At 52.8% G+C, this 27,716-nt stretch overlaps 13 protein-coding genes across 13 annotated transcripts; 7 read left to right on the forward strand and 6 right to left on the reverse strand.

Annotated features, from left to right (window-relative positions):
• Nucleotides 1–56: 56 nt before the first annotated feature.
• Nucleotides 57–1,059, forward strand: HPT1 (hypoxanthine-guanine phosphoribosyltransferase; the record flags this gene model as incomplete). Its single annotated transcript, XM_049331703.1, has 4 exons — nucleotides 57–89; nucleotides 340–446; nucleotides 523–951; nucleotides 1,008–1,059. 4 exons carry the CDS (start codon nucleotides 57–59, stop codon nucleotides 1,057–1,059), a joined length of 621 nt encoding a protein of 206 aa, XP_049189477.1.
• A 471-nt stretch (nucleotides 1,060–1,530) lies between these two features.
• J4E83_004779 (uncharacterized protein) lies at nucleotides 1,531–3,304 on the reverse strand (the record flags this gene model as incomplete). Its single annotated transcript, XM_049331704.1, has 2 exons — nucleotides 1,531–2,392; nucleotides 2,505–3,304. 2 exons carry the CDS (start codon nucleotides 3,302–3,304, stop codon nucleotides 1,531–1,533), a joined length of 1,662 nt encoding a protein of 553 aa, XP_049189478.1.
• Nucleotides 3,305–4,990: 1,686 nt separating this feature from the next.
• J4E83_004780 (uncharacterized protein) lies at nucleotides 4,991–6,297 on the forward strand (the record flags this gene model as incomplete). Its single annotated transcript, XM_049331705.1, has 7 exons — nucleotides 4,991–5,172; nucleotides 5,223–5,321; nucleotides 5,376–5,443; nucleotides 5,502–5,848; nucleotides 5,899–5,968; nucleotides 6,021–6,124; nucleotides 6,196–6,297. The coding sequence occupies 7 exons, from the start codon at nucleotides 4,991–4,993 to the stop codon at nucleotides 6,295–6,297; spliced, it is 972 nt and encodes a 323-aa protein (XP_049189479.1).
• A 1,395-nt stretch (nucleotides 6,298–7,692) lies between these two features.
• Nucleotides 7,693–8,582, forward strand: J4E83_004781 (uncharacterized protein; the record flags this gene model as incomplete). The annotated part of the gene is made up of 3 exons (XM_049331706.1): nucleotides 7,693–7,816; nucleotides 7,872–8,457; nucleotides 8,510–8,582. The coding sequence occupies 3 exons, from the start codon at nucleotides 7,693–7,695 to the stop codon at nucleotides 8,580–8,582; spliced, it is 783 nt and encodes a 260-aa protein (XP_049189480.1).
• A 193-nt stretch (nucleotides 8,583–8,775) lies between these two features.
• On the reverse strand, nucleotides 8,776–9,867 carry J4E83_004782 (uncharacterized protein; the record flags this gene model as incomplete). Its single annotated transcript, XM_049331707.1, has 1 exon — nucleotides 8,776–9,867. One exon carries the CDS (start codon nucleotides 9,865–9,867, stop codon nucleotides 8,776–8,778), a length of 1,092 nt encoding a protein of 363 aa, XP_049189481.1.
• Nucleotides 9,868–10,633: 766 nt separating this feature from the next.
• J4E83_004783 (uncharacterized protein) lies at nucleotides 10,634–12,214 on the forward strand (the record flags this gene model as incomplete). Its single annotated transcript, XM_049331708.1, has 2 exons — nucleotides 10,634–10,693; nucleotides 10,748–12,214. 2 exons carry the CDS (start codon nucleotides 10,634–10,636, stop codon nucleotides 12,212–12,214), a joined length of 1,527 nt encoding a protein of 508 aa, XP_049189482.1.
• A 178-nt stretch (nucleotides 12,215–12,392) lies between these two features.
• On the reverse strand, nucleotides 12,393–13,460 carry J4E83_004784 (uncharacterized protein; the record flags this gene model as incomplete). Its single annotated transcript, XM_049331709.1, has 1 exon — nucleotides 12,393–13,460. One exon carries the CDS (start codon nucleotides 13,458–13,460, stop codon nucleotides 12,393–12,395), a length of 1,068 nt encoding a protein of 355 aa, XP_049189483.1.
• Nucleotides 13,461–14,549: 1,089 nt separating this feature from the next.
• J4E83_004785 (uncharacterized protein) lies at nucleotides 14,550–15,560 on the reverse strand (the record flags this gene model as incomplete). The annotated part of the gene is made up of 1 exon (XM_049331710.1): nucleotides 14,550–15,560. The coding sequence occupies one exon, from the start codon at nucleotides 15,558–15,560 to the stop codon at nucleotides 14,550–14,552; it is 1,011 nt and encodes a 336-aa protein (XP_049189484.1).
• A 972-nt stretch (nucleotides 15,561–16,532) lies between these two features.
• RPL17 (60S ribosomal protein L17) lies at nucleotides 16,533–17,328 on the reverse strand (the record flags this gene model as incomplete). The annotated part of the gene is made up of 4 exons (XM_049331711.1): nucleotides 16,533–16,688; nucleotides 16,736–16,923; nucleotides 17,047–17,260; nucleotides 17,326–17,328. 4 exons carry the CDS (start codon nucleotides 17,326–17,328, stop codon nucleotides 16,533–16,535), a joined length of 561 nt encoding a protein of 186 aa, XP_049189485.1.
• A 416-nt stretch (nucleotides 17,329–17,744) lies between these two features.
• Nucleotides 17,745–19,046, forward strand: NOP1 (Small subunit processome complex component; the record flags this gene model as incomplete). The annotated part of the gene is made up of 4 exons (XM_049331712.1): nucleotides 17,745–17,761; nucleotides 18,003–18,230; nucleotides 18,284–18,693; nucleotides 18,742–19,046. 4 exons carry the CDS (start codon nucleotides 17,745–17,747, stop codon nucleotides 19,044–19,046), a joined length of 960 nt encoding a protein of 319 aa, XP_049189486.1.
• Nucleotides 19,047–19,362: 316 nt separating this feature from the next.
• J4E83_004788 (uncharacterized protein) lies at nucleotides 19,363–19,896 on the reverse strand (the record flags this gene model as incomplete). The annotated part of the gene is made up of 3 exons (XM_049331713.1): nucleotides 19,363–19,416; nucleotides 19,465–19,671; nucleotides 19,720–19,896. The coding sequence occupies 3 exons, from the start codon at nucleotides 19,894–19,896 to the stop codon at nucleotides 19,363–19,365; spliced, it is 438 nt and encodes a 145-aa protein (XP_049189487.1).
• An 881-nt stretch (nucleotides 19,897–20,777) lies between these two features.
• On the forward strand, nucleotides 20,778–21,650 carry J4E83_004789 (uncharacterized protein; the record flags this gene model as incomplete). Its single annotated transcript, XM_049331714.1, has 1 exon — nucleotides 20,778–21,650. One exon carries the CDS (start codon nucleotides 20,778–20,780, stop codon nucleotides 21,648–21,650), a length of 873 nt encoding a protein of 290 aa, XP_049189488.1.
• Nucleotides 21,651–22,390: 740 nt separating this feature from the next.
• On the forward strand, nucleotides 22,391–25,420 carry J4E83_004790 (uncharacterized protein; the record flags this gene model as incomplete). The annotated part of the gene is made up of 1 exon (XM_049331715.1): nucleotides 22,391–25,420. The coding sequence occupies one exon, from the start codon at nucleotides 22,391–22,393 to the stop codon at nucleotides 25,418–25,420; it is 3,030 nt and encodes a 1,009-aa protein (XP_049189489.1).
• Between the last annotated feature and the right edge of the window lie 2,296 nt (nucleotides 25,421–27,716).

The following is a 27,716-nucleotide window of genomic DNA, read 5'->3' on the forward strand; positions in this document are numbered from 1 at the left end:
CAACTTTGATTTCGCTCTTTACACTTGGAGATATTATCCAGAATACTACCGCGAAAATGGTCGAGAAGGTTTACGTTACATACAACCAGGTACGTTCTTTCGAGGTCCGATGTTACACATGCGATCAGACACCCCGCGCACGCACGCGCGTGAGGTGTCTTTGTGTCACCACGATGTATACGACGCGAGGCTGGTATCGCGCCATGCAGATATCGTAGAGAGCGACTTTGGAGAGTCGATTCGTATGCTATTCATGCGACCACGACAATCGAACCCTTGCGCAACATCGCGCAGCAAACAAAGCACAAAGTCCACAGCTAACAACCCCCCTCCCCACAGGTGCACAAGCTGTGCCAAGAAGCCGCAGATCAAATCCTCAATGACTTCAAGCCCAACCTCATGATCGCCATCGGCGGCGGAGGCTACGTCCCCGCGCGCATCCTCCGGTATTATATCCCCAAACCACCACGACACAGTACATACCAAACCAGACAAGATGAACTAACAAAACCCGTCACCCAGATCCTTCCTCAAGCGCGAAAACAGCCCCAACATCCCCATCCAAGCCATCGGCCTCTCCCTCTACGAAACCCTCCCCACAACCACAGACAAAGACGTCGAGACCCCGGGAACAAAAGTAACCCGCACACAATGGCTCGACCTGTCTTCTCTCGAGATGGCGAATCTGATCGGCAAGAACGTGTTGATCGTTGACGAGGTCGACGACACGCGCACGACGCTGGAATACGCGGTCAGGGAGTTGGAGAAGGATGTTGAGGCCGCGGTCAAGAAACTGGGAAGGGAGGGCGAGAAAACGAATTTCAGTATTTTTGTGCTGCATAACAAGGATAAGGCGAAGAAGGGGGCGTTGCCGCAGGAGATTCTCAAGGGGAGGTATAGTGCGGCGAGGACGGTGGGGGATGTTTGGATTTGTTATCCTTGGGAGGCTACGTATGTTGCTTCCCGTTTTACTCGTTCTCTCATGTTCTGTGCTAATACTTTTCTAGTGACATTGACGAGCATGACCGTCTTTCCAGGGAGCAGGAGGGCAAGCAATAGGACTCCGTGCCTGTTTCGGATCCAAGGGAGGATAGGAAGGAGATCACGACAAGCATGAAAGAGAAAAGTATGCGTGACATTTATGGCATTCGATCGATAGCATTTAACGGACGGATGGGATATACTGGAGTTTGAATGGGATTGGATAGCAAGATAGATGTATTGAATGAGCATATGACTTGACATGAATGATCGTGCCAATATGACGGGATTATCATTTCACAGTTCAGATTCGTTATCAGCCATGTTCAACTGATTAGTGATGGGTTGATGGGAGTAGGGAGTGTAAGTGCTGGGTAGAGATTGCGAACGCAGGCCGTGCGAGGTATGAGATATGGAGCAGGGTAATTTGGGCGCAGTGGAGTATTCGGAGTTGACTAGTGTCCAGTTGTATGAAGCATTACTAGGGGTTGCTAGAATCCCTATCGCAATTCCAACGTTTGCTACACCTACACTACTATATCTCAATGACTAGGCACTTTCTGAAGATAATGAAAGCTGCTGCCTCCGGCGTTCCAGCTCCGGCGCCCAGATCTCCTTTACACGGGCATATGGCCGGGACTGTAGCCACCCCTTGTAATGTGGTTGATCGAACCACGTATCCATACCCTTCAACACCTCAAGCTCTCCCTGATCAAAAAACGACCCACTCTCCTGTGGTTTCTTCCCCTCATCATCATCGTCGAAACAGAGTATGTAGAACCTATTCCCCGCGTTTCTGATAACATAGTCTTCGTTCATGACAACGGGGGCGTTGATATCGAGATCGAGTGACTCGTCCTCTATTGTTTCAGACGCGATGGGCTTGTAAGGTTTGCCGTTACTGGCGCCCTCAACCGCATTCATGTTATGTTTGTCGGCTTTCCGGTCCATAAGCGCAATCGTGTCACGCATTTCGCCTTCGACGTCCCCGTCCCAGAATGCGGCATAGCATGTGTCCTTCCACCACGCCATGGCACCGTTGGTATCTAAGTATTCGGGGTGTTCGTAAAGACGGGAACCCTCCCATACACTCATGTCCATTTCTTCTTCGTTGAATCGCACTAGGAAGGATGACTTGCCGTTGGTGTCTCGCATGACTATCGACAGTATGTTCTGCTTGTCGTCGACTGGGACAAAGGTGTTTGGATCACGGGAAAAATACGAGAGAGAAGTTACCCCGTGGAGGTTTGCGTGGTGTGTGCTGAGACACTCCCCGCTGTATGTGTAGCGACCGAACGCGAAGAACTGTTGGTGGAAAGGAACGTCATTGTTACGTGCGGCATTGGCAAACAAGATGATTGTCTGGGTCGCGGGCTGTATGATAGGAGCAATGCCAAGTGATTCGTTCTCGCTAGACTCTGATTAGCTTTACGTGCAAAGAATGCATAGAGTATCCCAGTGTTGGTGGATTCCTTGGCTTCAAAGGATACGAACACCGCTTAGCAACCCCAGAGATTACTTACACGACATCTGTCCCCCAGAACATGTTACCGGGTTCGAATTTAATATCGAAGGATCTTCCACGCTGGGAGTCGTATTCCCAGATATACACCGATGCAAAACCGGAGTCGATATGATAACATGCGACAGTGCGCTCTCGACAGGCAACGCTGGCGAAATAGTTGTTGTTTGGTACTCTGAACTTCTTGCAACCTCGTTTGCCATGCAATTCGTGAACATAGCAGATGTTCGCCCAAGTTGTTAGCGCCACAATCTCACTAGATACGAAGACGTCGATAATTCGTTCACGGCCTTCGCCACCCAGGAAGCGAAGATCCCATGTAGCTAGATCGAGGACGCAAACATTTCGCGATTGGTTTTCCGGAGTGAGGGTTAGGCTTTGCCAGATGAGACTGTTTCCTGCTAAATAGATATCATCTATACCGTCCTTGGGTGTTATCTTGTAGACTTTGCGCGGCTTGCCGGTACGAAAGGCATTGATCTTGCGGGCTTTCTTCTGACACAGAGCGTGATCGGCATCTTGGAAGTTGACAGTACCTTGGTACCAACTGTTGAGGCTTGCTTTGATAACGTGTAAGCTCTGAAGAGTGTGGTTCCATCGTCTTGAGATACTTTGCAAGCGGTAAGGAGCAGCAACGTCTAAATGCGAGAACACCTGGGCCACTAGCTCAACGGGTAGATTGCCGATGACGTCGAATTGGAAGGTGCGACTGCTTGTCGTGGCGTGGAGTGTCCTCCACTCATACGGCGATAATTCTGCTGTTAGAGCCGTGAGTGCCTTTTCTCTCTCATGTACATGCATGCGTCGAAACGCATCGATGAAGTCGGTAGTCATGCTGCATTTTCTGCCGATCAAAGGCAGGGCTATCGATAGGATGGCGACTCGCCACCCGAGCGGTCGGTGATAGACTGGTGCGGTGACGGCAGGTGGTAGCGTCGGGGTAAAGCTAACGTTCTGCGTTGACGGCACCTGGGTTGGGCTGGGGAAAGTCGGTCGAGGCTGACTCGAAGGAAGGTTGGTGGTTGACGTTTATCCAAGGAGGTCCGTGCGTGTAGGCTGCCTGCAGACCCTGGACCCTCCCCTGGCTTACACCACGCGTGAAAGCCGAGGATGGCGTCGATGCTCGCAAGTCGTACTAGCAGTGTTTGACCATGAGCAAGGGAGTCAGTCGGCTTCAGCTGCCCGGCAGCATTTGAGGCAACTCTGGCGAAGGTTCGGTATTCTAGTCTGTGCCACTCACCTTCCGCATCCGCAGCCGCATCACGGGCACTCGGGAGGAGCATAGGCATATGAGGCGCATTATATGCTGACCCCGCAGCAGAAACAGTTCGCGTTATAGTGATATTAGCGGTGGGTTATTATGGTCGAGCAATGTTTCAGTGTCTCGACCTGCAGCTGGCCGAGGGCAGGGGTCGCGGGCACATGCAACGTCGACAAGGAGCGACGTCTTTGCCGTGAGCTGCATGCCATTGCCCTACCATGGCAGCAAACCCGGACGGCGGGCCATGGGCTGTCAGCGGGCGTTGGGGTACCTAGAGCTACACAGTGCTGAGGGCGGTGATAGATAGGTACATAAATGAAGACGGCCATGTGTCCCCTCAGCGTTGGATGACACTTGGCTCGGCTGGTGGTGCGCAAAGGCCTTCAGATGCTCCCGCAGCACGCTCCCACATCGCGATCCCCCATAGTATTCTCAGCGGTAGCGCTACCGTTCCGCCCTCGACGCCCCGTGCCTGGACCTCCTTTCCGTCCGTAGCCAGTGTTGCGACACGCCGGCATATCTCGCCGCGCCTCGCAGCTTGCAAGTTTCCACGAACCTGTCTCCTCCTCCCCCGCCAAGCCTCGCACGCTCAAACACAGTATCCCGGAGCATCTGGAATTGTCGTCGTCTTCAGCGCTCGGACCTGCCCCTCGGACTGCGCGAGCTCCTATTCCTCAGCGACGGCCGCTCCCGATCCGACAAAGGACCACTGGCACCGTCTGCCACGCCGACTTTTTCTGGAACCATATTTCTACGGCTCGCGCAGGCGCTAGAAGAAATCCCCAAGCCTAGGAAGCTTCCAAGACGCTCGCCCGCCGATTCGAAGCTTCTGCGGCGACGTCGGCCACACATATCGCATGCTCCTCCGCATCTTCTCCGCCCGCCCACGTTCGCTGCCACCGCAAGTCGGGACCCTGCATCCACCCGACCTCAAGCATTTTTCGAGACACTTCTGAATCTTTGCGCCCATCGCTCGCTGCTCAATTCCCTTCCCCTGCACGACCCCCGTGCGCCCGTCTCCACGCACGCAGCAGGTCTGACATCTCAACACCACGCCTGCTCTCCACATCGCCCACATGGCTTCTGTCGCAGAGGCCCGCCGCAGTCCCTTTTCGGGTGACCCTCACCATCCCAACCTGCACAAGTCGATTCCGATCCTGCCCTCGTCCAGCCCGAGGCTTGCGGCGTCCCGGGACCCCATGGACATCACGCCCTCGTCGTCGACCATGGGCCCGCCCAACGAGCGCACCCAATCGGTCTCGTTCCAGCTGCCGTCGCAAAGAGAAGGAAACGGCGATTCGGAAAACACTTCGCCTCCCAATGGCAACACGGCGCCTGCAGTGGGCGCTGCCGCAGCTGCACAACAGCCCAAGGTCGTCCAGACGGCCTTCATACACAAGCTATACAAGTACGTGTGCCGCAACAGTACGCACGCGATGCGACACTAACACGACACAGCATGCTCGAAGACCAGAGCATTCAGCACCTCATCTCCTGGGCGAGCACTAACGAGAGTTTCGTCATGTCCCCCTCTAGCGAGTTCTCCAAAGTCCTTTCGTACGTACACCTGAAGCCACGGCCGCTGCAGGCTTTCTGACTAACAAATCCCAGGTCCTACTTCAAGCACACCAACATTTCCTCATTTGTGCGCCAGCTGAACATGTACGGCTTCCACAAGGGTACGTGTCCAATTTCTTTCCGCCATGCCATAATCACATGCTGACTGTACTGCCGCAGTGAGCGACGTTTTCCACACTGGATCGCCAGACACCCCGCTATGGGAGTTCAAGCACGGCAACGGAAACTTCAAGCGAGGCGATCTGGTCGGTCTGCGCGAGATCAAGCGACGTGCTTCTAGACATGCCCTCGTCCATCGCGAGTCCTTCCCCGCGCCCAAAATGCCCCTTGGCCCACCAGCTGGGCAGGCGGTCGACCCAATGCCGGACCCTGTCGAGTCACGTCTCCAGAGTCTCGAATATAACCTCCATGACATGCATGCGCGCATGCAGCGATCGGAAGACACATGCGCATACCTCACTCAAAGGAGTTCGGTGCTAGCCGAGGGCATGATGAAATGCCACCAAGTAAGTCGATTGTCTAGACTTCAATATACAACAGCTAATAGATTATACAGTGGAATCAGGACCTTGCAAACCTCATCATGCAAATGGTGCCGGACCCGGAAAACCCTATCCATAGGGATGGTACGCGTCAATGCTCAAACCTTGTCGGCGCGACACACACTGACTTTTCCAGTCGCTATGATGCAGCGTGAAATTGCTCGACAAACAGACATGCTCCGAGCATTGGAGCCACCAGAAGATGCACCTCTCTCCGCACGCCAATCCTACTTCATGCAAGTAGACAGCAGCAACGGCCCACCCCTTTCACCCCGGCAAATGCCACAAGACAATCTAACAGAGTCGCGGAGAGGATCCTTGGCGAACGTTTCACGGCAAGCTCCATACAAGGCTCCGATCCCGGCCCATCTTGCAATTTCTCCGCGACGTTACGGTTCAATAGGCACGGGTAATTACTCTCCATCTTCAGCCAGAACCCCAGTTTCCCATCAGCCACCCCCACCTCCTCCACCACAAGTCCAGCAGCCGGGAGGTGCAAACCTGGGGAGCAACTTGCCAAGCACTTTGTCCCCTCCGTATAATCTATATAGGCGGCACACCTCGGCAGATATCCGCTTACACGGTTGGCAACCGCAGCCACCCAACCCTGCTGTCAATTCGCCCTACGCTTCTGGTTACAACTCCACACAATGGCCCTCGTCACCGCGCCATCCACCTATCGGAGGTGGTGACCAGCAGCTCCGTGATGCATTGGAATCATATCAATTACCCCGCGGTCCACGTCAAGCACAGTCAAGACACGGCTCTCCTCCACCGCCAAATGAGAATATGCCGTCGACATTAAATCCGGATGCTGGCTGGACACTACCGGGAGCTAGATACCCTTTCAAAGGCCTCGACACTGGACCACCTACTCGACGATCTAGTATGGCGTCCAATGTCCACTCACTCCTCAACCCCGCGGAAACTGCGGAGCGCAGTGAGGAGGATGAAGCAGATGACGTGCGTAAGCGAAAACGCATGCAGTGATGATCATACTCCCCTGTCAACGCAAACTCTTGTTGTGTCACGCGACTTCATTTATTCTGTTGTGTCTTTGCGTTTTGGTATGGCGTTCAGCGAGTCCCGCTCTGGACATGAGATCCACATTTCGATTCCCACATCCTCATCACGGCGTCTGGATACCACTATTCAATTTCCTATTTCTTATCCATTCCTTAATTCATATCGAAGAAAAGCTGTTGCATAAGGGCATGTGCATGCATTGGGTGGTGATGACTTTCGGCATTGCTCATTGATCTGGAGTACTTACGTGGTCAGTGTCGATGGATTGAATCTACTTACACTTTGCATGTTGACAGTCGTATGGTCAGGTTTGAGTTATGTTGTGCTAGCCTCGAATGAGGGTTAGTTCGGATGCAATGTAAACTTCGGTTACTTGTGATTACCTGGTGTTCTAACATACCAACGTTTACAAGCACTGCATATACGAGCAATCCCCTGGCCCCCGTTGTACAATACATGCAGTGGTCGCCGATGTCGCACATGTGGGAGGTCCCCAACGCGCAGATGATCGCGATTTTGATCAGCCAAACTACCCTCACTCAGCTCGCACCACGCCGAAGGCATCCCACTATGCGATCGTGAGAAGCGAGCTGAAGTTTGAGGCGACGTATACCACAAGGCGAGCGTGCTTTCCAGACGCGACCTTGGAACGCGTCCTTATCTTAGCGCAATCTCAACACCACACTACGTCATCGGGATCCTTCATCCAGAGCCTTGTATTTCACCTCTTGAACTCCTATTGACAATCTCACAGCATTCGTTCTTTTATTCCTACCGCCAAGATGCCTACCATACTCGTTGTAGGCGCAACGCGCGGCCTTGGTGCGAGCATCGTACAGAAATACGCAGCAGACGCGAACAACCATGTTCTAGCGACCGCGAGGGCGTCAGAGCCTCCAGAGAACAGTAGGCAAATTCCCGTTAGCCCTGCAATGCTATAGTAGACTAAGTCTCTACACAGCAAGCAACATAACATACATCCCCAACGTCGATCTCGAATCACCACACGTCGGCAGCGATCTCGTCCACTTTCTTGAATCAAACCACATACCACATCTGGACATCGTCATCATAACAGCAGGATACTTTAAGACAGAATCGCTTGAGGAGCCCTCGTTCTCCGCGCAACAGCGCATGTACACCACCTGCGCCATCGGCCCCACCATCCTCGTCACCGCCCTCGCCAACTACAACAGCACGCTCCTCTCCTCCGCCTCCAAGATCGTCTTCGTCTCATCCGAAAGCGGCAGTATAACACTGCGACACGAATCTGAAGGCGGCGGCAACTACGGTCACCATGCTAGCAAGGCAGCACTCAACATGTGCATGAAGTTGTTGAGTATAGATCTGAGGGATAGGGGGATTGCGATTGTCTCTGTTCATCCGGGCTTCATGCGGACGGAAATGACTCGTAATGTGGGCTTTGATAAGTTCTGGGATGAAGGAGGGGCGGTTGAACCTGAGGTTGCTGCGGAGAGCCTGGTGGAGTGGATTGAGACGTTTGATATTAGTCATACTGGACAGTACTGGGCGCCGAGGGGACCTGGGTAAGTTGTTGTTGATCTGAGATATAAGGAAGTGAGCTAACAGGGGGTCTAGTGATATTGGTACTGCTGAACCCGTGTTGGGGCCGAAGAGCAAGCTGTCCACTCCTCTCCAGCTGCCTTGGTGAGCGGTCTGACCGGCTGGTGTTGTTAGATCGCGAAAAACGATGACTGATGAATTATCGATATCGGCAGAGAAGTCAGGAACGAAGTTTCGAATGATACTCTAGATTATAAACTAATGTTCTACATAAATGACTTTTCCAACGCCTCGCTCCCAAAACAGCACTCTAATCGAAAAACAAAACGCTATACACTATGCTAAAACACCCGGAAATCAGCGCTAGAGTCAGTCGACTCAGTCCTCGCCATGCTCGCACCATCTTCTTTGGTCTCTTCCTTGGTCTCTGCCGGAATCCACTTCTCCGCATCCCCCAAGCGATCCGCCGTAAGACCCGCAGAGCCCGGATTGCGCATACCCGCCTCCAACTGCCTCTGATAACTGATCTGCCTCAACCTCTGCGCTTCCTTTGGCGTAAGCTGCAAGTAGACCTCCACACCGAAAGCGTGCAGCGCAAACGACACCCACAACGCCATACCGAACGCCGCATTCAGCGCAGCCCCCGTGTTCTCCGGGCCCCCAACCGCAAACGTCGCTGCGACGCTGGAGACAGCCTCAGGATCCGTGCCGTTGACAAAAGCCGCGCAAGCGGGGTACGAAGACGCTAGATCCACGTTGCCGGCAACTGTTGCAGCGAGCTTTGCGCAGGACCAGACGACGTGGTAGTTTTGCTTAGCGATGACCTGCGCGGCGATGATCATGATGAGTCGAGTTGTGATGATGCTGCCGGCGTAGAACCAGCCCCGAAGCATCCATGCTCTGTGCTGCTCAATCTGGAGTCTCTTGACGTTGATGTAGCTGACGATGAAGCAGCCCAGACTTGCCAACCCAGCAAGTCCAACCCAAGCCTGTACATCGAGCCCGCCGCCGAATGCATGCCGTGCGATCATCAGTGCGCCAACGAGACCGACAATGTACAGCAGGAGTGCAGCGTACCCGCCGATGCGATGAACGATAATCCACCTCTTTCGAATAAACGGCGTGAACTGCAGTACAGCGAGTAGACTAGCGGGTAGCACGCCAGCGAGATGCAACAAGATTCCGATTTTGTACTGGCTGAAGTTGAGGTAGTAGTAGCATTCTCCTGGTGCGGCGCCGTTGCCGGTGGAGCTGGGGCCGGAGGAAGGGCAGAAGTTTCGTGAGAAGTCGAGGTAGGAGACGCGGGCTAGGGCGAAGCCGACGAGTGCGCCGCCGAAGATGAAGTAGAGGAAGAAGTTGTAGGTTTTTGTGAAGCCGAGGGGGTGGATTATGCGTTTGGTGAAGAAGTTGGGGGTGGGGGCTGAGGCCACCATTGTGATGGTTGATGCCGAAACCTTGGAGAGGGATGTGGTTTAGTAGGTAGTTGTAGTGTAGCTGATGGAGACGATTGGTTTATAGTGCTTGAGGTAGAAGCTGATTGAAAGTAGTCGAGGCGATGTTGGTTGCTGGTTGTATGCCATCTTCGAGAGAGAGTTGGCTTCATGTTATACCAGTTGACCACACACTTTGAAGACGATCACCATGCCGTATTGAGAACATTTCGCGCTGGTATGCAGGAGAAGACGTTTTGTCAGCGGAAGGTACCCAGCGCGCATTAACCCCGCAAAGGGTGCCCCATGCGACAGGAGAGTCCCCTTGACCGATTGTTAAGGCTTCGATGCGATCGCAATGGTAATCAAGATATCGCATGGCTACTTCGATCTACACCGAACTATCTGCGGTGAAAGCTGGGGCCCCTCTGCAGCAGCGCGAGTTGTCGCAGAATCAGCCGAAAGGGGTAAGGCGCGAGGAACCATCATTGGTTGATTGAGATGACATAGTGGAACGCCTGATGCTTAACAACGTGGAAGTCATACAAGCCACCTCCCAAGCATGTCGACCGTCGTCATAGACAAATGCGCACCAATCAATAGCTAGCCATACAGCTACTACACGCGCTTCACAGCCCTACGAGACTGCGCTTCTTTACCGTTACGCTAGCAGGCAGACGATGTATGTCCATATAGGGAACATTCTGCGCTGAACAGGAGTGACAGCGGACGAAATCCATCGTGCATGCGCCAACTCTAACTTTACGAGATGGTGGGAGTTCCAGGACGCTCCAAAGGCTGCGTGACGTGCCGAAAAAGAAAGAAGGGCGTAAGTGCGAGCGCCTACGAGCAACACCCAAGACGTGAAGCTGATGTGTTTTAGTGCGATCTAGTCCAGCCTGAGTGCGGTCAATGCAAAGAACGCGGGATAGCATGCGGAGGCTACGACTCGGACCGCATCTTCATCTACCAAAAAGGAAGCGGGCCTACCCGTCCTGCACCAAAATTAGGACGCCATGCGACGCCTGAGAAGTCTCCCGGACAGCCACCTCGGCAAGGCATGCAGATAATGCAATTCAACCCTGTATCGACTCCAGGAACACAGAAAGCATGTTCCATGTCGATACCAATCATGCTGCCTGATGCGCTCGCGAGATCCGCTTACAGCGAGAAGACTATGGCGACTTTCTTGAATATGTACAACCCGCAGGGCGTTATCCACACCACCAACACAGACGCAAAGGAGTTTGTTAGCTTGCTACCCTTGCTTAGCACGCGCGATGAAGCATTACAGATGGCTGCTCTGGCAGTTGGCATAACACAGCTTGGGGTAACTTCGGATAATGAAGCTCTCACGCGGCAAGGAAGGACACTGTATGGGAAAGCGCTCAAGGAAACAGCCGTGGCTTTACAAAACCCCGCTCGAGCGAGTAGCGAGTCGCTGCTTGTTGTACCGCGAGTCATGGCTCTCTTCGATATGCTGTTCGGCGCGGAACCGAATACGACCAACCAGGCGAAAAGCTGGCTCAGTCACTGTGAAGGCGAGCTAGCTATGATAGTCAGCCGTGGTCCGGAGATCTTCGCGGAAAACGACGCAGCGCATAGGCTCTTCACTAATGCAAGATACCGACTGCTTGGTCCTGCCATCCGCGGCAGGAAGCCAACCATACTCAACGAGGAAGAGTGGAAGACGATACCTTGGAAAGGGCGGACCAAGTCATCCGACGACGTTCTCATCGACATCCTCTGCGGTATACCCGAGCTTCTGGGCGCTATAGACAAGTTACAATTCGGAAATCTGAGCGAGCAAGAAAGAGAAGGTTTGCAAGTATACACCATAGCAAAATGCTGGACACTGCATTTCGAGCTCGAAGCTTGGGTCAATGCAGAAGCGAACGCCATCTACACACCCGAGATTGTTAGCAACGCAACCCCAATCACCTTTCCCAGCATAGACATTGCTTGTGTCACTGTACGCTACTGGTTGACAGCCCTCTTCCTATACTCCACTCTCGATGTCGCAAGTGGCATCGATCTTTACACCGATACCTCACTTTCGCACCCCGATCGCCCACACCCACGACCGTTTGCCCGCATGATTATGAAGTCTGTCGACTACTTCCTCCAGGAACAGTTCGGTGTGACGGGTATTATGGCTATTTGGATGCCGCTAGGCAATTCGCTGTTCTATTTGAATAGAAATCGGATCCCTGACGAGGAATACATAATGAGCATCATGCGGACCTGGCATAAACCCAAGCTGCCGAGCACGATGAGAGAGTTTTTGAAGAGTTTTAGGGAAACGGTTGATTTTAGGACTTTGCTGGCGAAGCCTATGAGCGAGTTGTAAAAGGAAGTCTGGGCGATTTGGGTCATCGCAAGTTCAGATGAGATTCACACATGAGCGTTAAGGGTCAAGACGGGCATGGGTAGAGATATAAGACATTATAATTATCTACACACCAGCAACACTATCCTCAGCGTAAAAGCCAACACCGTCGCTATGCACACTAAACACCTCACCACCCTCAATCCAACTCAATGATCCCCGGCCCAAACACCGTCTTCTCAGCAACCTCCCCCGCCCCCGCAAAAGCATCCGCTCCCATCGTCACCGCCGCAATCGTCAACCCCTCCATAACAAGTTCCTCAAACGGAAACTCCGCCTCAAACATAACCCTATCATCTTTCATCTCCACATTCTGCAGCGCCTTGACAACGGGTACATTCTGCCCATTAATCCAAACCAACTTGAGCATATCAATCTCAAACATACCCGCGTCCTTCATCGAGAACGAGAACTTGATGTTTTGCGTCTGCGCTTTGATGTCTTTCGTCTCGACCGCCAGAGGCTTGAAGCGCTTCAGTGGAATGGTGCCGATGTTCGGACAACTACCCTCCACGACGAATTCTTGGATAGCAGTGAAGGCGAAATCGCGGGATGAGGATGTGAGGAACGGCTGGGCGCTTGGCCGCTTTTTTTGCTCCGCGCGGAAGAAACCTTCTTGTGAGCCTTCGTTTCCTATTACTGATGCTACCGCATGTACGAGACCGAAGTCTTGGGAGCGAGCGAAGAGTTCGGAGACTTCTTGTAAAGTGCCGAGGACGAGGTCTGTGAATGTTGCTGCGAGGGCAATGGCGCCTTCGTAGTCGACGACGGGAAAGTTGTATTTGCAGCCTTCGATAGGAGCGTTGTTGAAGTGTTTCAAAGCGTCATTGGCGTTGAGGACGTGCATTTCCTCTTGATTCACGATGGCTTTGAGGGATTCGATTATGTAGCCTTGGCGGTCGCCGAGGTCGTAGCCGGGGAGTTTGTTGGTCACATTGGACATTAGTTCGGTGAAGAACGCTACTTCGAAGAGTTCGTTGAGCGCGATTAGTTTGAGGTTTGTGGTGCCATCGGGGCTGAGTGTTGGTGGTGGAGGCCCGTTGGGCAGGGTGCCGTGGCCGTCTTTTTGGATTTGGAGGACGGCTTCTTGGGAGGGGTTTGGGAAGCCGTTTACTAGTGGGAACGGAGAGAGATCGCGCTTTGTGAGTGGTGCTGCGGATGCCAAGGTGATTAAGAGGCCTGCGGTCGGTATTATTGAGAAGCGCATGTTGTGTGGTGGTTGGGTGAATGAATGAGAGTTGGGTGATCGATGCAGGGGAGGAAGACGTATATCAGACAGAATGCTGGAAACGAAACAAGGGATTTGATATGATACTCTGGAGCCTAAGGCATCTGTTTGTTGTTATACATTAACCTATCACTCGTCTCGTCTTCGACGTTCAGGTCAACGGATGCAGCTCTTCCTTGACCTAGCCTCCCACCCTGTCCCACTCTTCCCATCTGACATTCGCGCTGCACCTTCATCTTCTTTGATGTGGATAGCCAACTAAAGCAGTTCACGTCGCGCCACACATGTTCGGCAATATTCGTGTCCGATATGGCTCTCCTGCGCATCAGGACGGATAGCCGCCAAGGCTCAAACAGGGTGAGGCTATGCAGGCGACAAAGGAAACAACATGTGCCGGCACAGAAATAGACCACTGAACGTCTTAGTCGCGGTTGAATCATGTAAGCGCCGTAGTCAGGAAAAGCTTATCTCGCGTTTGAGAAAGCTTGGTCAATACTTTGTTTGAGGTGGTGAGCAGATGGTTCTCCAGGCTATTGTGTCTCGGGTGTTGCAGCAAGAGGAGCGAATCGGATCATAGCTCCCGGACCAAAGACCCTTAATTTTGTGGGTTCGCATCGAAGTACTTGGTGTTTGAGTGGTTGACATGAAGTGTTTGGCTCGTTTCGACAGATCTACAATGGCTTGGCGTGAAACGTGGGAAGAGGCACGTCGCGACGCGACATACGTTTCTTTCGGCAATCTGTCTACAGCAGTTCAGTATTCCTTCGCGAAGTTCTCGTACTACCCTGAAATGTTCCTCGGAATTCGCAGTTGTGTCCTCATCATTGCAGTATGTGCGCTGGGTGATGGAGTTATCGTCAGGGTATGCAGCTGGATGGAGGGGATGGTTTCGTGAACTTTGCCGGATCCGACCGGCTATCTGTCAACCGCGCTAGAATACAAGCAGTGCGAGCCACACCTGGGCATGGCACCAAGATATTGAGTCATTCGTCATTACTACTTTCATCGCTGCTATATACGATTCGCTAAGGTATCTACAGTAAAAAGGAAATGTATCGTATACATCGTTCAAAGCATCGTAAACGCGGCCGCGCACAACGACAATGCAGCCATCAGTCCAGCACTGACCCTCAGCCCACTCGCCGCGTCCTCTTCAGCCCCCTCACCCTTCTGTCCCTCCTCGAATCCATTACCCAGGTACAGCGCACCGAGCTGAGTCAAGCCGCCATCGTCATCAAACAGCGCGACGCCATCGCCCGTCCATTCATTCGCATCATCTGTCCTGAAAGCACCGAACCACGAGTATCGTTCAACGTAGTCCAGCTGATCGAGATACGGCAGTGTCCGGTTCATCATGCCCACCGTATTCTCCTCGTCCTGCTGTGGAAGCGCCATCTCGGTAATCCAAAGTTTCAACGGCTGATCCCTCGTCGAATTCGTGTTGTAGAACTCATCCAAGGTGCCTAACCAGCCTGCCAGACCATCGAAAGCGCCGTACCAATGTACAGCAACGAAATCTGCCGGGCAGCCGTTCTCTGAGTCAATTTCGTAGCAAGACTCGTTGAATTTCCGTAACCAGTCAAGACCGTTTGGACTACCCGTTGTACTGGGATGACTGATCAACCAGTTCCTGCCACCTTTGTCGCCATTCCGAAAGGGCACAACGAAGTCGATATACGCTTTCGCAGCATCTTCAGGCTTGATACTGCTACCGCCGCTCCCCTCGGTGCCGTCTGGTTCGTTGAAGGAGAGAAGGTGCTTGCTACTTTGGGGCAAGCCTGCAATCACGCGTTCGGTATTATCGTCTTCCGTGGCATCTATGCCGTGAATCATAGGCACGAATTCCAGGCTGTCCGCGGGAATGAGGTCGCTGTTTGGGTACGGTGACCAGTTGTAGTACCATGCCAGTGGTGAGTTGTCGGAAGTAAGTAGCCGATTGTCCGGTACGTGTGAGTCGCCAATGAATGCGAAACCGCGTTTTGAGTCTTGCGCATATGCGGCGGTAGCGAAGAGTGCGTAGAGAGAGGCGAGGTATGGGGTTTGCCGCCTGTGGCGAGTGGATTGGTGTAGCCGAGCCATGATGGTAGGTGTGAGATGATATGCAGCGATGCACGTAAGAACGACTGCCGTTACCAGTAAAGAAAGAGATCAGTGTAAAGAGACGTTTGACAGCGGATAGACCCCAGTCTATACATGACTACTTATCTTTCGACACATTTTGTGGCGAGGTACATGCCCATGCCTGGGCTTGCTGGGCCTGCGTCATCGATCGTGGGAAAGTTGGCTCGGAGCAATTGCAGCAAGGCAACAGATCGTATCTGACCGCAACTGACTCGAAGGAAATGATGTGGGATTTGCAGCCAGCCTCATCTCAGATATTAGCGGCATGCATGCTTAGCTGGCCGTTGGGCCTTGCTTAGTTGGTATTCTGAGTTTAAGCTGCCAAAGTTCCCTGTTACGCTAATGCTCATTGGGACTAGCGCAGCCTGCGGTCAGCCCCAGGCACACGACGGGAATTCTTGGAATCTCAGGGTCTATCGATGCATGTGGAGGTCAATTCGGACATGCGTTCATAGTTGGTCAAAGCCGCCCATGATCCTCTACATCGTACCGCAAATTCACTCTAGCAGCATTCCTAAAATTCTTGGTGGTACTTACGGGATCGTAAACAAGCAGCGCATTCCTACATAGCTCGTTTTGAGCACGCGTAAAGGACGGACTCCGTTGTAAGAAACAACATGTCGATGACTGCGGCCGAACCTTGGGAAAGATATACCGCCTAAATCGTTCAGCGTCCTGTCATCGTAGAGAAATCGAATACACTGGCGAACATCGTGAACTTGCGACTTGAAAGTCTCGGCTTTGAACATTTGGGAACAGGCCTTGGCCCTATTTATTTTTACGGACCAGACACCGCAGAAATCGAAGTGCCATATCATGAATACATGACGAGTGTGGAAAGACCCTGAATATTCATCGCTCATTGACTCCCAAACCGTGCCCATGCCTTGACCGTTTTCTTCGCCGGAACATCAACTTCCCCTGCTTCCTCTACTCCTCAGAAGCAGTGATGGCCTTGCGGACGGCACGGCCACGCTGCCTGGAGTTCATACGGCGCTCAAGGGTCTGGTTGGACTTCTGGACAACTTCGGCGGCCTCGGTGAGGATGAGCTCGATGTGGGAGGGGTTGCTCATGTACGGGTTGATCTAGGTATATTAGAGGGGAGTGCAATTGTGGACCGGTGTGTACATACACGTCCGTGAGCACGGTAAGTGCGCCTTCGCTGCTTGGGGGCCTGGTTGACCTGGATGTGCTTGATGATCAGGTTGCTGGTGTCAAGACCCTTGGTGTCGGCGTTGGCCTCGGCGTTCTTGAGGAGACCGATGAGGATCTCAGCGGACTTGACGGGCCAGCGGGCCTTGGAGACACCGAAAGCCTTGCCTGCGGAAGTCAGCCCGTGTTCCTGCAATTGCCAACATGAATCCATCTCCAACACCCGGTAGCTCCTCCTCGCGTGCCAAGTTCCATCTGCGCATTGTGCGAATCGTGGGAAGGGCTACTCACCCTGAGCAGTGCGTCCAGTGCTGCCGGCGTACCGCCTCATGGGGATAGCCTCCTTGTGCTCCAGGACATTTCCGAGGTAGGTAAGGGCGCGGTCGAGCTTCCAGCCGTTGACAGCCTGGGCGGTCTCGCGGGTGTTCTTGAAGGATACGCGGAGGTAGCTGCCGCGGGCGCGAGCAGACTTTGCGCCGTCAATGGAGGAGGCACCGTAGCGAACCTGCAAGAATTAATTCCATGTTCGTGCATGCAAGGTCCGACAGTATATCGCGACGGGCAACGTACCATTTTGTCGAGTTGTGCTGTTGTTAGTAGTGGACTGCCGACGTGGTAGGTAATTTCGACGACTTCTCGAGCGAAAGTGGCCTTGATGACTAAGTCGCAGACCCAACCGAAAAAAGCCAAAGTCGCGCCCACGGCATTATAGCGGGCCGCTTGCGCCTCCCGCACGTGATTGGCTGCGCAGATTTGGCGCTACTTTTGAAAAAATGTAGCTCTGCGAACTTCAAAGCTGCACCCATCGCATCTACCGCGACATACCGTACCCACAGCCACTTCAACGCGCACAGTCAACGCGCATATAGTGGAACAGAGCACCCAGAGGTACTTGGGCTGATATTTGTACTCTGCCATCTCAAGACTAACCTCGCGCAGTAGCTTTCGCATTCCATAACCTACTCGAACTATCCCGACAACTTTCAGCAATGGCTTTCACTCCCAGGTACGACTTCCGCAAGCCTCGAAATCCCATCGCAATATGAACAATGCGCGAACCGCGGCACGTTGAGCAAGATGTGATTGCAGATACTACATATCTCGACGTCTGCTCGCTCAGCATGCGCGCTCCACGCTACGGAGAAGCTTGTTCTTTCTGAGCTGTTTTTAGAACAATCCAGGAACTACGAGCTTCTCCGTACTCATATACGAACATTTATCTGCAGCGCAGTTCTAACTTCTCACAGAGGCGGTCGTGGCGGCGGCGGACGTGGTGGATTTGGTGGTGACCGTGGCGGTCGCGGTGGCTTCACCCCCAGGGGTGGACGTGGTGGCTTCGGCGGAGGTCGCGGCGGTGGTGACCGTGGCGGCCGTGGTGGTGCTCCTCGTGGTCGCGGAGCCCCAAGAGGCCGTGGTGCGCCCCGAGGAGGTGCCCGTGGAGGAGCGCGCGGAGGAGCCAAGGTCATTGTTGAGCCGTAAGTTAAGACGACTCGAAAGCGCCCAAGACAGCTACTAACCACCTCTCTAGCCATCGTCATGCCGGTGTTTTCGTCGCTCGCGGAAAGGAGGATCTCCTCGTTACCAAGAACTTGACCCCCGGCGAGTCTGTCTACGGCGAAAAGCGCATCAGCGTTGGTGCCAGCACCGCGCCCAAGGATGGCGAGACCGAAGCCCCCTCCAGCACAGAGTACCGTGTCTGGAACCCCTTCCGCTCCAAGTTGGCCGCTGGTATCTTGGGTGGTGTCGACAACATCTACATGGGCCCTGGCTCCAAGGTCCTGTACCTCGGTGCCGCTTCCGGAACATCAGTCTCCCACGTTGCTGATATCGTTGGACCTGAGGGAACCGTCTTCGCTGTTGAGTTCTCCCACCGCTCCGGCCGTGATCTGATCAACATGGCTACCCACCGCACCAACGTCATCCCCATCGTTGAGGATGGTATGTACTTTGCGTTCCATCTTTCTGACATTCGCTAACAATCCGCAGCCCGTCACCCTCTCAAGTACCGCATGCTCGTCGGCATGGTCGACTGCATTTTCGCCGACGTTGCCCAGCCCGATCAAGCCCGTATCGTCGGTCTCAACGCCGGACTCTTCCTCAAGGTTGGAGGTGGTATCGTCATCTCCATCAAGGCCAACTGTATCGACTCCACCGCTGCCCCCGAGGCCGTCTTCGCACAGGAAGTCAACAAGCTACGAGAGATGGGCATCAAGCCCAAGGAGCAGCTCACCCTTGAGCCCTTTGAGCGTGACCACGCCATGGTTGTCGGTGTTTACCAGCGTTCGCAATAGACGGAATGTTGAGCTACAATGGGCTGACGGCGCTTTTCTGATTTCAAACGATTGCATGCATGTGGTCATATACCTGTACTTTGACGGAACTCGGTGTTCACTGGCGTCAGGAGGGATTTGGTTGTCGTGTTTTGATAAAAGATCTATGGATGCGATTTTTACGTTCACTCAGGTGTAATATGGTGACATGATTGATTCTATCCATTGTCTCTGGTCTCTTGCTTTCCGTTCCCCGTCTCCCCGTCTTTCAAAGGTTTGCGCATTTCGTTTGAAGTCGCCCCTTCCTCAACCGAATCCACAGGCAGGGATATTCCACCTACCATCCTCTGACACCAGCGTCGATGGCGAGGGCAAAGAGCATGCCACAGACCTACGAAGAGTTAGAATCGTCGATACAGGCTCTACCACGAGGACTTACCGGTAGCAGAAAGAAGGAAGACCAGACCAGTAGGTGGCCTTTCGGGATTGCAAATTGTATCGCCGCACATATTGACAGAAATACCGGTACGTAGATGCAACCGAGTATGTATTGGAGCCCGGTGACGGCGTCATTGCTGAGTTTGTATTTCCTGGAGATCGCGTCTACGTGTACAACGACGATGTTTGTAAGGAGAAACAGAGTGATCTGAAATGTGTTAGAGCGGATACGGATTTTATCTTCAGCCGTACGTACCGGAATGAGCACTAGCCACGCCAACACCGCTGGGAACTTGTTCTCGCTGGTCATGTTGAAGAAGGCATCCATCGCGAACCAGACGTAAACCATGAGGCCACACATAAACTTGAGAACGTCTTCAGCGACCATGGCGTGGACGCACTGGGGGTCGGCGGCTGTAGAGGTGCGAACCATGTTGCAGACGTATTCGTGGTGGTGTTATGTGTAGAGTTGACGGGGTGTGTAGGAGCAAGGAAATTAATTATAGTGAGTGCCTTGTTGAGTCTTGGTTTGAATAAGATGGTAGCGACCTCCTGCCACGTGGGCTCGTTACCAGGCGGTGTCGTTGGACTGAGGCAGTCGCTACCTTCTCATCACTCACTTCCACCTCTCCGACTGTGTTGACAGATTGGGAAGCGGCAGCTGCACCAAAAACGTTACTTTGAAGATGGCTCTGCTTCATTCATCATGCCACGTCTCCTACACGAAAAACACTGAACACCCTCTCAGTCTACATTGACGCCGGATCTTTCTATCTATCTTCTATCTAATATGGTCTATCATGGTGTAGTCTGCACATCTGTTCAGGTTCTTACTTATATGAGGTGTCCGTACGCTCAAAATACTGAGCTTCTCTTCACTCGATGTATGATTAGCCAAGGTGGCTCCAGATTTCACGAGAATGTGACAGTATCAGGCACTGGTAACATCTTATCACTTGTCCTACGAACAGCTTTTGATCATCGTACTTAGAAGGTCTGGTTTATGGTTAAGTTGTACTCTAGTTGTACTACATTTGGAAGGTAAACTGTCTTCCCTTAACAAACTGTACAACACAACACAATATAAGTTTTGGGCCTAGAACTCTGAGTAAGGGTAAGACCCGCAAAAATGAGATCCTCGTAAAGATTTCCGATTTCAAGATCTCGTGCAGCACACGTCGTGGCGGTAAACGATGTGTTGAGGCGTGACGTCAGAGCAACGTACTTAAACAAACAACACCTACGCGAAGTTCACACCCCGCGAACACGTATCCATACCAAATCATACCAACTCCACATTTCAAGACCCTCAAGATGGCAGGTCAAGCACCAGCACCCGCGCTATACAAGAACATCATCATTTCAGGTGGTGCACGAGGCATCGGTCGAGCATTGACTCGGATGATGCTCGAAGCTGGCCACCACGCCTACATCTTCGACATCGATGAGGAAGAGCTCGAGCACACTACCAAGGTCCACCTCAAGCAATACTACGCCGATGGTAGGCTTGGTTCGGCGATCTGCGACCTTCGCGACGTCGAAGACATCCGTGCCAAAGTCAAAGAGGCGGCCAACTTCTTCAACGACCGCATTGATGTGTTGATCAATAACGGCGGAATCGCGTCTCCGCAGTGGAAGGATGGCAAGACCATGGAGGACCTCTCGACCATCGATGAATGGAAAGCGTACATCGACACCAACCTCACTGGTCCCTTCGCCATGTCCCAAGCTTGTATCCCCTACATGAAAGCCCGAGCATCTGATGTTGAACACGGCGCACACATCCAGAACGCCAACAACTCCAGTCCTGCAGGCCCATGCATCATTCATATCGGCTCCTTCCGTGCGCATCAATCTGATCCGAACCAAGAGGGCTATGCTTCAAGCAAGTCAGGTCAGCTTGGTTTGATGCACTCCATGGCAATCAGCCTGGGTAGCCTGGGCATTCGAGTCAACCTCATCGCCCCCGGACGCATCAAGGTCGCACACGAGAGCAAAGAGGGCGACGAGAACGGGGCAGACTGGGCAGGGCAGATTAGTGAGAAGGACGTGTCTGATCACCCGACCAACAGGGCTGGAAGGCCGAAGGACATCGCTGATGCTGCGCTGTATCTCATCGAGGCGGGCTTCGTCACTGGTCAGGACATTACTGTTGATGGTGGAGCGCTCCGGAAGAAGAATGCCTAGAATGTGTCAAGCGATGAGTGTTTGAGGCGTACGAAGATTCAACGTGAGGAAAAAAAGTAGTATAGTTCAGACGAATAATGATACCCGATGAAAACAGCTTCCTGGTCAAGATGGAGTGATGGACAGAGAGTTAGGGTGTCGCGGAACAAGTCCGCTCGGGTTTAGTTCGCACGGGCCTCTACTTCGCCTAAATCTAGCCTTGATCGTTGACGCATCGCGAAAAGTGACGCGCATCATTTCGACTCGTTGCACGCGCTCTCTCACCCTGATGCTTCCAGGGTTGTACATAGTTGCTTCTCGTGTCATTCCTTCCCTTCGTCAAGTTGGCTTCCACAATTAGCGCCACGGAGCGAGCTACGACCATTACGACTAATGTCCGATTCTTCGCATTGCGCCCACGATACGGTCGGCCCATAGCGCATACGAACTTCGCTGCCTTTACTCTCCGCTCCAGAGCTACTCCTCGGTTTCGCCCATCCATTCGAACATTTTCGAAGATCTACCGCTTACCCCTCGATCCTGAACCAGTTGCATCTAAACACACGAAAAGCGGCAAGGCGAATCACCTAGCAGAAGCGAAGGTACTCACACGTCTGATATATCAACCCCCCAAAGCTCCAATCGGATCAGCCTCATGCTCCCTTACGCAACCGCCGAACCTTGAACTCTCCGAGCCCAAGAACAAACATACAAAGCCTCCTGCGGAGTTCAATAGAACCGAGTTCTTGAGAAGAAGAGACATGTCGTGCAGCGTTGAGGTCGTCACAACGCCTACGGCCGATACGCCGGGAACAACGCTCGTGCTGCGGACGGCAAGCAAGCACTATGTTTTCGGCAACCTGGCAGAGGGCACCCAGCGGGCGATGGTGCAGCAGGGTACACGTCTGCTGAAGGCGCAAGATTTCTTCATGACAGGCAGGACAGAGTGGAGGAACATGGGTGGATTGATTGGCATGATGCTCACATTGGCCGACTCGACCACCAGCTCATACACCACCGCCATGGATACCTTTCGTCTGGCTCAAGAGCGGGGAAAGAAAGGCGAAGCACCCGCGAAGCCGCACTTCGACATATATGGGCCACCCAATCTGAAACATACACTGGCAACGTGTCGGAGGTTCATATTCAGGAAGGGCATACCCATCAATGCGACCGAGTACGTGAAGCAGTCACCCGAGAAGGACGCAAATGGTGCTATAGCCCCGACGTGGGAGGACGACAATATCAAAGTTTGGGCTCTCTCAGTAGCGCCTGTCAACTCTGAAGTCGATGCGCAAGCGGAGGCTGGTTTGGAGACGCGGCGACGGTATTTCGATGAACACGAGAATACATTTGACGGACTCCAGGCTCCCGAAAATGAGAGTCCGGAAGACCGCGAGTTAAGGTACGACCGGATACGAACAGCGACCATCAAGTACATGTTCGATTCGAATTGGAAGATGGATACACTGGCAGAACGCCACATTTCTGAGGTACAAGTGCCTGCTCAAATATTCATTCGTAACCCCGATACACACGGCTTCTCGGCCTACCAAGGGCCGATGCCAGGGGGCAAAGAGCCTCTTCCTGACATTAAAGTCTGGACCAGGACGCCGTGGCCTGGCGCTATGATTCTGGCGCTACCACCGACTAGGCCAGCACCAGAGTGTGTTTCGTACATTGTGCGGTCGCATTCAGCTCGTGGTCAATTCGACGTCGCACGCGCGAAAGCGCTAGGTGTCAAACCAGGACCGGATTTCGGAAAGCTCACCAATGGCATATCGGTACCGAACGCGGACGGCGAGATGATTACCCCAGATCAGGTCATGGGCGCTGATAGGCCCGGTCAGGGTATCGCCATCTTGGACATCCCCTCGGTTGAATACATTGAAAGCACTCTTCAGCGAGAAGAGCTTAGCTCTCCAGAGGTTATGACTGGCATTCGAGCTATCGTTTGGATGCTTGGTCCAGGCGTCGCAGGTCACCCAGATCTACTCAATTTCAGGAACAAGATGCACAACGTAGAACACGTAATATCGTCTCTAGATACTGCGCCAAATCGCATCGCACACGACTCGGTAGCGGGACAAGCCACGCGACTTGGGCAGATTGATCCTTCAAGATATCGCACACCCGTTTTCGACAACACTACTGTACCGCAAACAAGTATATACAGGACTGGCATGTCGACAGCACCGCCGTTGCCCTCCGGAGCCATCCGCGCTGACCGAGGCTTTGGCTTTAATCTCATGCCGCAGTTTGCCACAAAGAAAAACACTATATCTAGTCTCTTCGTACCCGATGAAGTGGCACTTACAACGCCGCCTGAGGTTCTCGAATTGGCTCAAAAGGCTCAAGCGGAGGTCAAAAGCAAAAGCAGAGAGATGCAGATATGGAGTAAGCTACTAGCGCGTCGTGACACCGAGGTAACGACACTTGGAACAGGTTCTGCCCTTCCGTCCAAGTACCGTAACGTATCTTCCACGTTGGTGCGCGTTCCTGGCATCGGCAACTACCTCTTGGATTGCGGAGAGAACACATTGGGACAGCTTTCAAGAGTCTTTCCCCACGAGGAGCTCGTCGATATCTTCAAGAATCTACGTATGATCTGGATCAGTCACTTGCATGCCGATCACCACCTAGGCACAGCATCAGTAATTCGTGCTTGGTACCAAGTAGCACACAATGCTGTTCCAAACCCCCAGCCCCTGGACCCTTCCGCGAGCAACATAGACCCTAGCGCATACGGTCTTGCTGTCGTATCCCACAGTGGTATGCTCCAATGGCTTAACGAATACTCAGCCATTGAGGACTTTGGCTACAGTCGAATTCTTCCTCTTCAAATCACCCCCAACGAATATCAGAATGGCTCGAGGTTGTCTATACTGAACTCGTTCGGAAAGACACTATCTGAGAACGCGGCCATACCGAAAAAACAGTATGAGAAACTGTTTGGTTTCAACGAAATACAAGCTTCCAGAGTAGCGCATTGCCACGGTGCCATGGCTGTTTCAATTACATTCCCACGCGATCCAGCAGACCTTGAACAAATCAAGCCACTCAAGGTCAGCTACTCAGGCGACTGCAGACCAAGCGGTCACTTCGCCAAGATTGGAGCAGACACCACAGTCCTCATCCACGAAGCAACTTTCGACGATGAACTGCAAGGCGACGCAAAGGCCAAGAAACACTCCACCACCTCCGAAGCACTCGGTATCGGCGCGGCGATGAACGCAAAATCTGTAGTCCTCACGCATTTCAGCCAGCGCTACCAGAAGATCCCCGTCCTCCAAACCGTCACAGACGGCGAGGAAGCAGACCCACTACTCAACCCCCAAGAAGTCGCCGAAGACGTGTCCATGGAAGATAACGACGCGGAAGTCGACCCCACAACCGAAAACGCAGACAACATGGACATGCACCCCTCCATCCCCTCTTCCACCGCCGCCCCCGCTCCCGGCCCCGCAAAACCCATGCCCTCTCTCCCCAAGGAAGCCTCGTCCTCGCTCCAGGAAAACGCCCGCGTCATCAAGGTGCGCAACAAGGACATGAAGGTCGCTATTGCATTCGACTATATGCGCGTCAAGATTGGCGATATCTGCGAGATGGAGAATTTTAATGATGCGTTGAATGAGTTGCTGGTTAAGGATGAGGATACGGATGCGGCGTTGGAGCCGGCTGCGAATGGGAAGGGGAACGGGAAGAGGGCGAGTGAGGATGATGGGGAGGGGAAGGGGGGGAAAGGGAAGAAGGCGAAGAAGGGGAAGGAGAAGAGTAGGAGGAATAACTGAGGAGGATGAGAGATGATGATGGGGGTGACGATACGGGAGGAAGAGCATTGCTGACGTAGGGCTGGTGGTGCGTGATGTATGTATGATTGTACAATATGAGTTCATTGAATCATCAGTACTATTTCCGTGTGATAGTGCCCAATCCATATGATGTGCAACACGACATACTGTCTTGCAGTCATCGTCAAAACCCTGCCGACCCTACACGCCATCACGTCTGTTATGATTACTGCGCGATGCCGTAGGAAGATATACCTTCATCCCACCACCATCCCATGACCATCAACTTTCTTGCCTGGCACCACCCTGGAAAGCATTGTCAGCTTGGAGACAAGAGCAGGATCTTAACGTAGGCTTACCGCCACGACGGCTTTCACCGATATCGCGTGCTGTCTCGTCTTCGTTGGCTACGATGCCCCGATTTGAGAAGACGGGCTCAAATAGCGTCAAGCTGAGCGGCATTGCCAAGTACATGTTCGATGCTGGTCATGACCTTCATGAAGCTCGATCGAGAGATGCTCTAAAAGCTCTTTGGTCTTCTTTCTCATAGAACTCCTCCAATGTAAAGAAGCGTTTCTGTTCTGCCGACTTCTTCATGTTGTTCAGGAGAAACCTCCTAAAACCTTGTGGGGTGCCAATTTCTGTCCACGATCTGTCTGCATGGTGCACTGACCTGTAAGCAGCAACTATTGCAGCGAGTCCAGCAGCAATGGCAGTGGCTGGCGATGCGCCGCTCATGCCAACAATACTGTAAGGTCCTCGACAATGCACCGGAACCCCTTCGCCAAGAGTCCCAAAGATAGCCCTGCCATCATCAGGCAGGCTAGCATTGTAATCTCGGTGGATTCCTTCTGCGTTTGTCCCTCGAATGGAGAACACGTTGGCGAGATTCGCAGGAAACATGTCGTCGCTCGCGCTTCCACTGTTAGAAGCAGCGGCGAAAAACAGAACTCTTTGGTTGCTCCTAGTGAGCATGTGAGTTATGGCATTACTCACGACATGCACCTTTTGGAAAAGAGGTTCTTTTTGCCAACCAAGAGCCATGACCACGATCTCTGCGTGCTGGGTCTCTACTGACCAACGGATTGCCTGCTATTGTCAGCACTCTCTCGTTGGCCCGCCAGAACTCACGCGAAGGAATTGAGAACTTACTTCCGCGAGGTTCAATCCGGTCTTCGGAGGATCTAGCCCAAGATCTTTGCTATTGGCCGCTATTCTTGCGACGCAGATATCCGCAAATGGTGCGACATCCAAGAGCAGACTCAACATTGATGTACCATGCCCATCTTCGTCTATTGGTTCTTGGCTTTTTCCCCAAAAGTCCTTCCAATTATATGGTTGTTGAGGATACCGTAGCCGCTTTCGATGCTTTGGTGTAAGAAATATCGACCCCACGTCAAACCCAGTATCGATCAACGCGATTTTGGGTCTGTTCGGTGCTTCTCCAGATGTAGCTTTCCACAGGTGATCTTGTAGCCATGAGTTTCTCAGCCTCTTCATCCAATCTCGCGAAGATGAATTGACGTCTCCTGTAGTGTTCGATGCGCCTATATGACTACGGGGTTTCGGTTGTGTTTCATAGGGTTGGACATTCTCATAGATATTGGAGTTTGCATCCGTCATATCTCGGAGAAGACAGTACAAAGGGAGTACAACCTTTTCTCGTAAGACCGAGCGCCTCCCTGCTGCATCAAGCGTCGTATCCGAGAAGATAGGAGTCATGGCGAAGGGTGGACCGAAGCATTGCTGTACAATACGCTTGTATACGTCCTTGTACTTCGGGACGATGTCCAGGAATGGCCACATTGTTGATCGGTTCGTGATTTCCTTGTAACAGAGCAGGGATATTTCTCCTCGTTTGGTAAGAGTGCGCAATTCTGCTATCATCCCTTCTGGATTGCTCGAGCACAACAGTACTAAGAGGGTACCAAGCCTTAATATGTGCGGAAAAGGGTGAATGTTGTCGATACTATTCCTAACCTTAGGCAAGAACTCTGGCTGTCCAGTTTCGTTCGAGTTGAGTTTGCTTAAGTACAGTGCCACGTTAGGGTTGTTGTCGTCGATGTCGTCGGGGTTCATCTGGGACAAACATATAGTATCGACATCCCACTCGGCGTTCATCCATTCGGTTTCATAAAACTGCCAGCATGATTTTGCCAACGCGAACGCCAGAGAGATCTGAGACTTTGCTGATAGATCGCCCTTCGTCAAGGCCGCCACAAGTCGAACTGGCTCCCGATCGTCGTCGAACAGTCGAGTATCGACAGGACGACTGAAGTCCGTGTGTACCTCATGA

This window comes from Alternaria metachromatica, assembly GCF_023757995.1.
Source record: "Alternaria metachromatica strain BMP 0045 chromosome Unknown scaffold_8, whole genome shotgun sequence".
NCBI lineage: Eukaryota > Fungi > Ascomycota > Dothideomycetes > Pleosporales > Pleosporaceae > Alternaria > Alternaria metachromatica.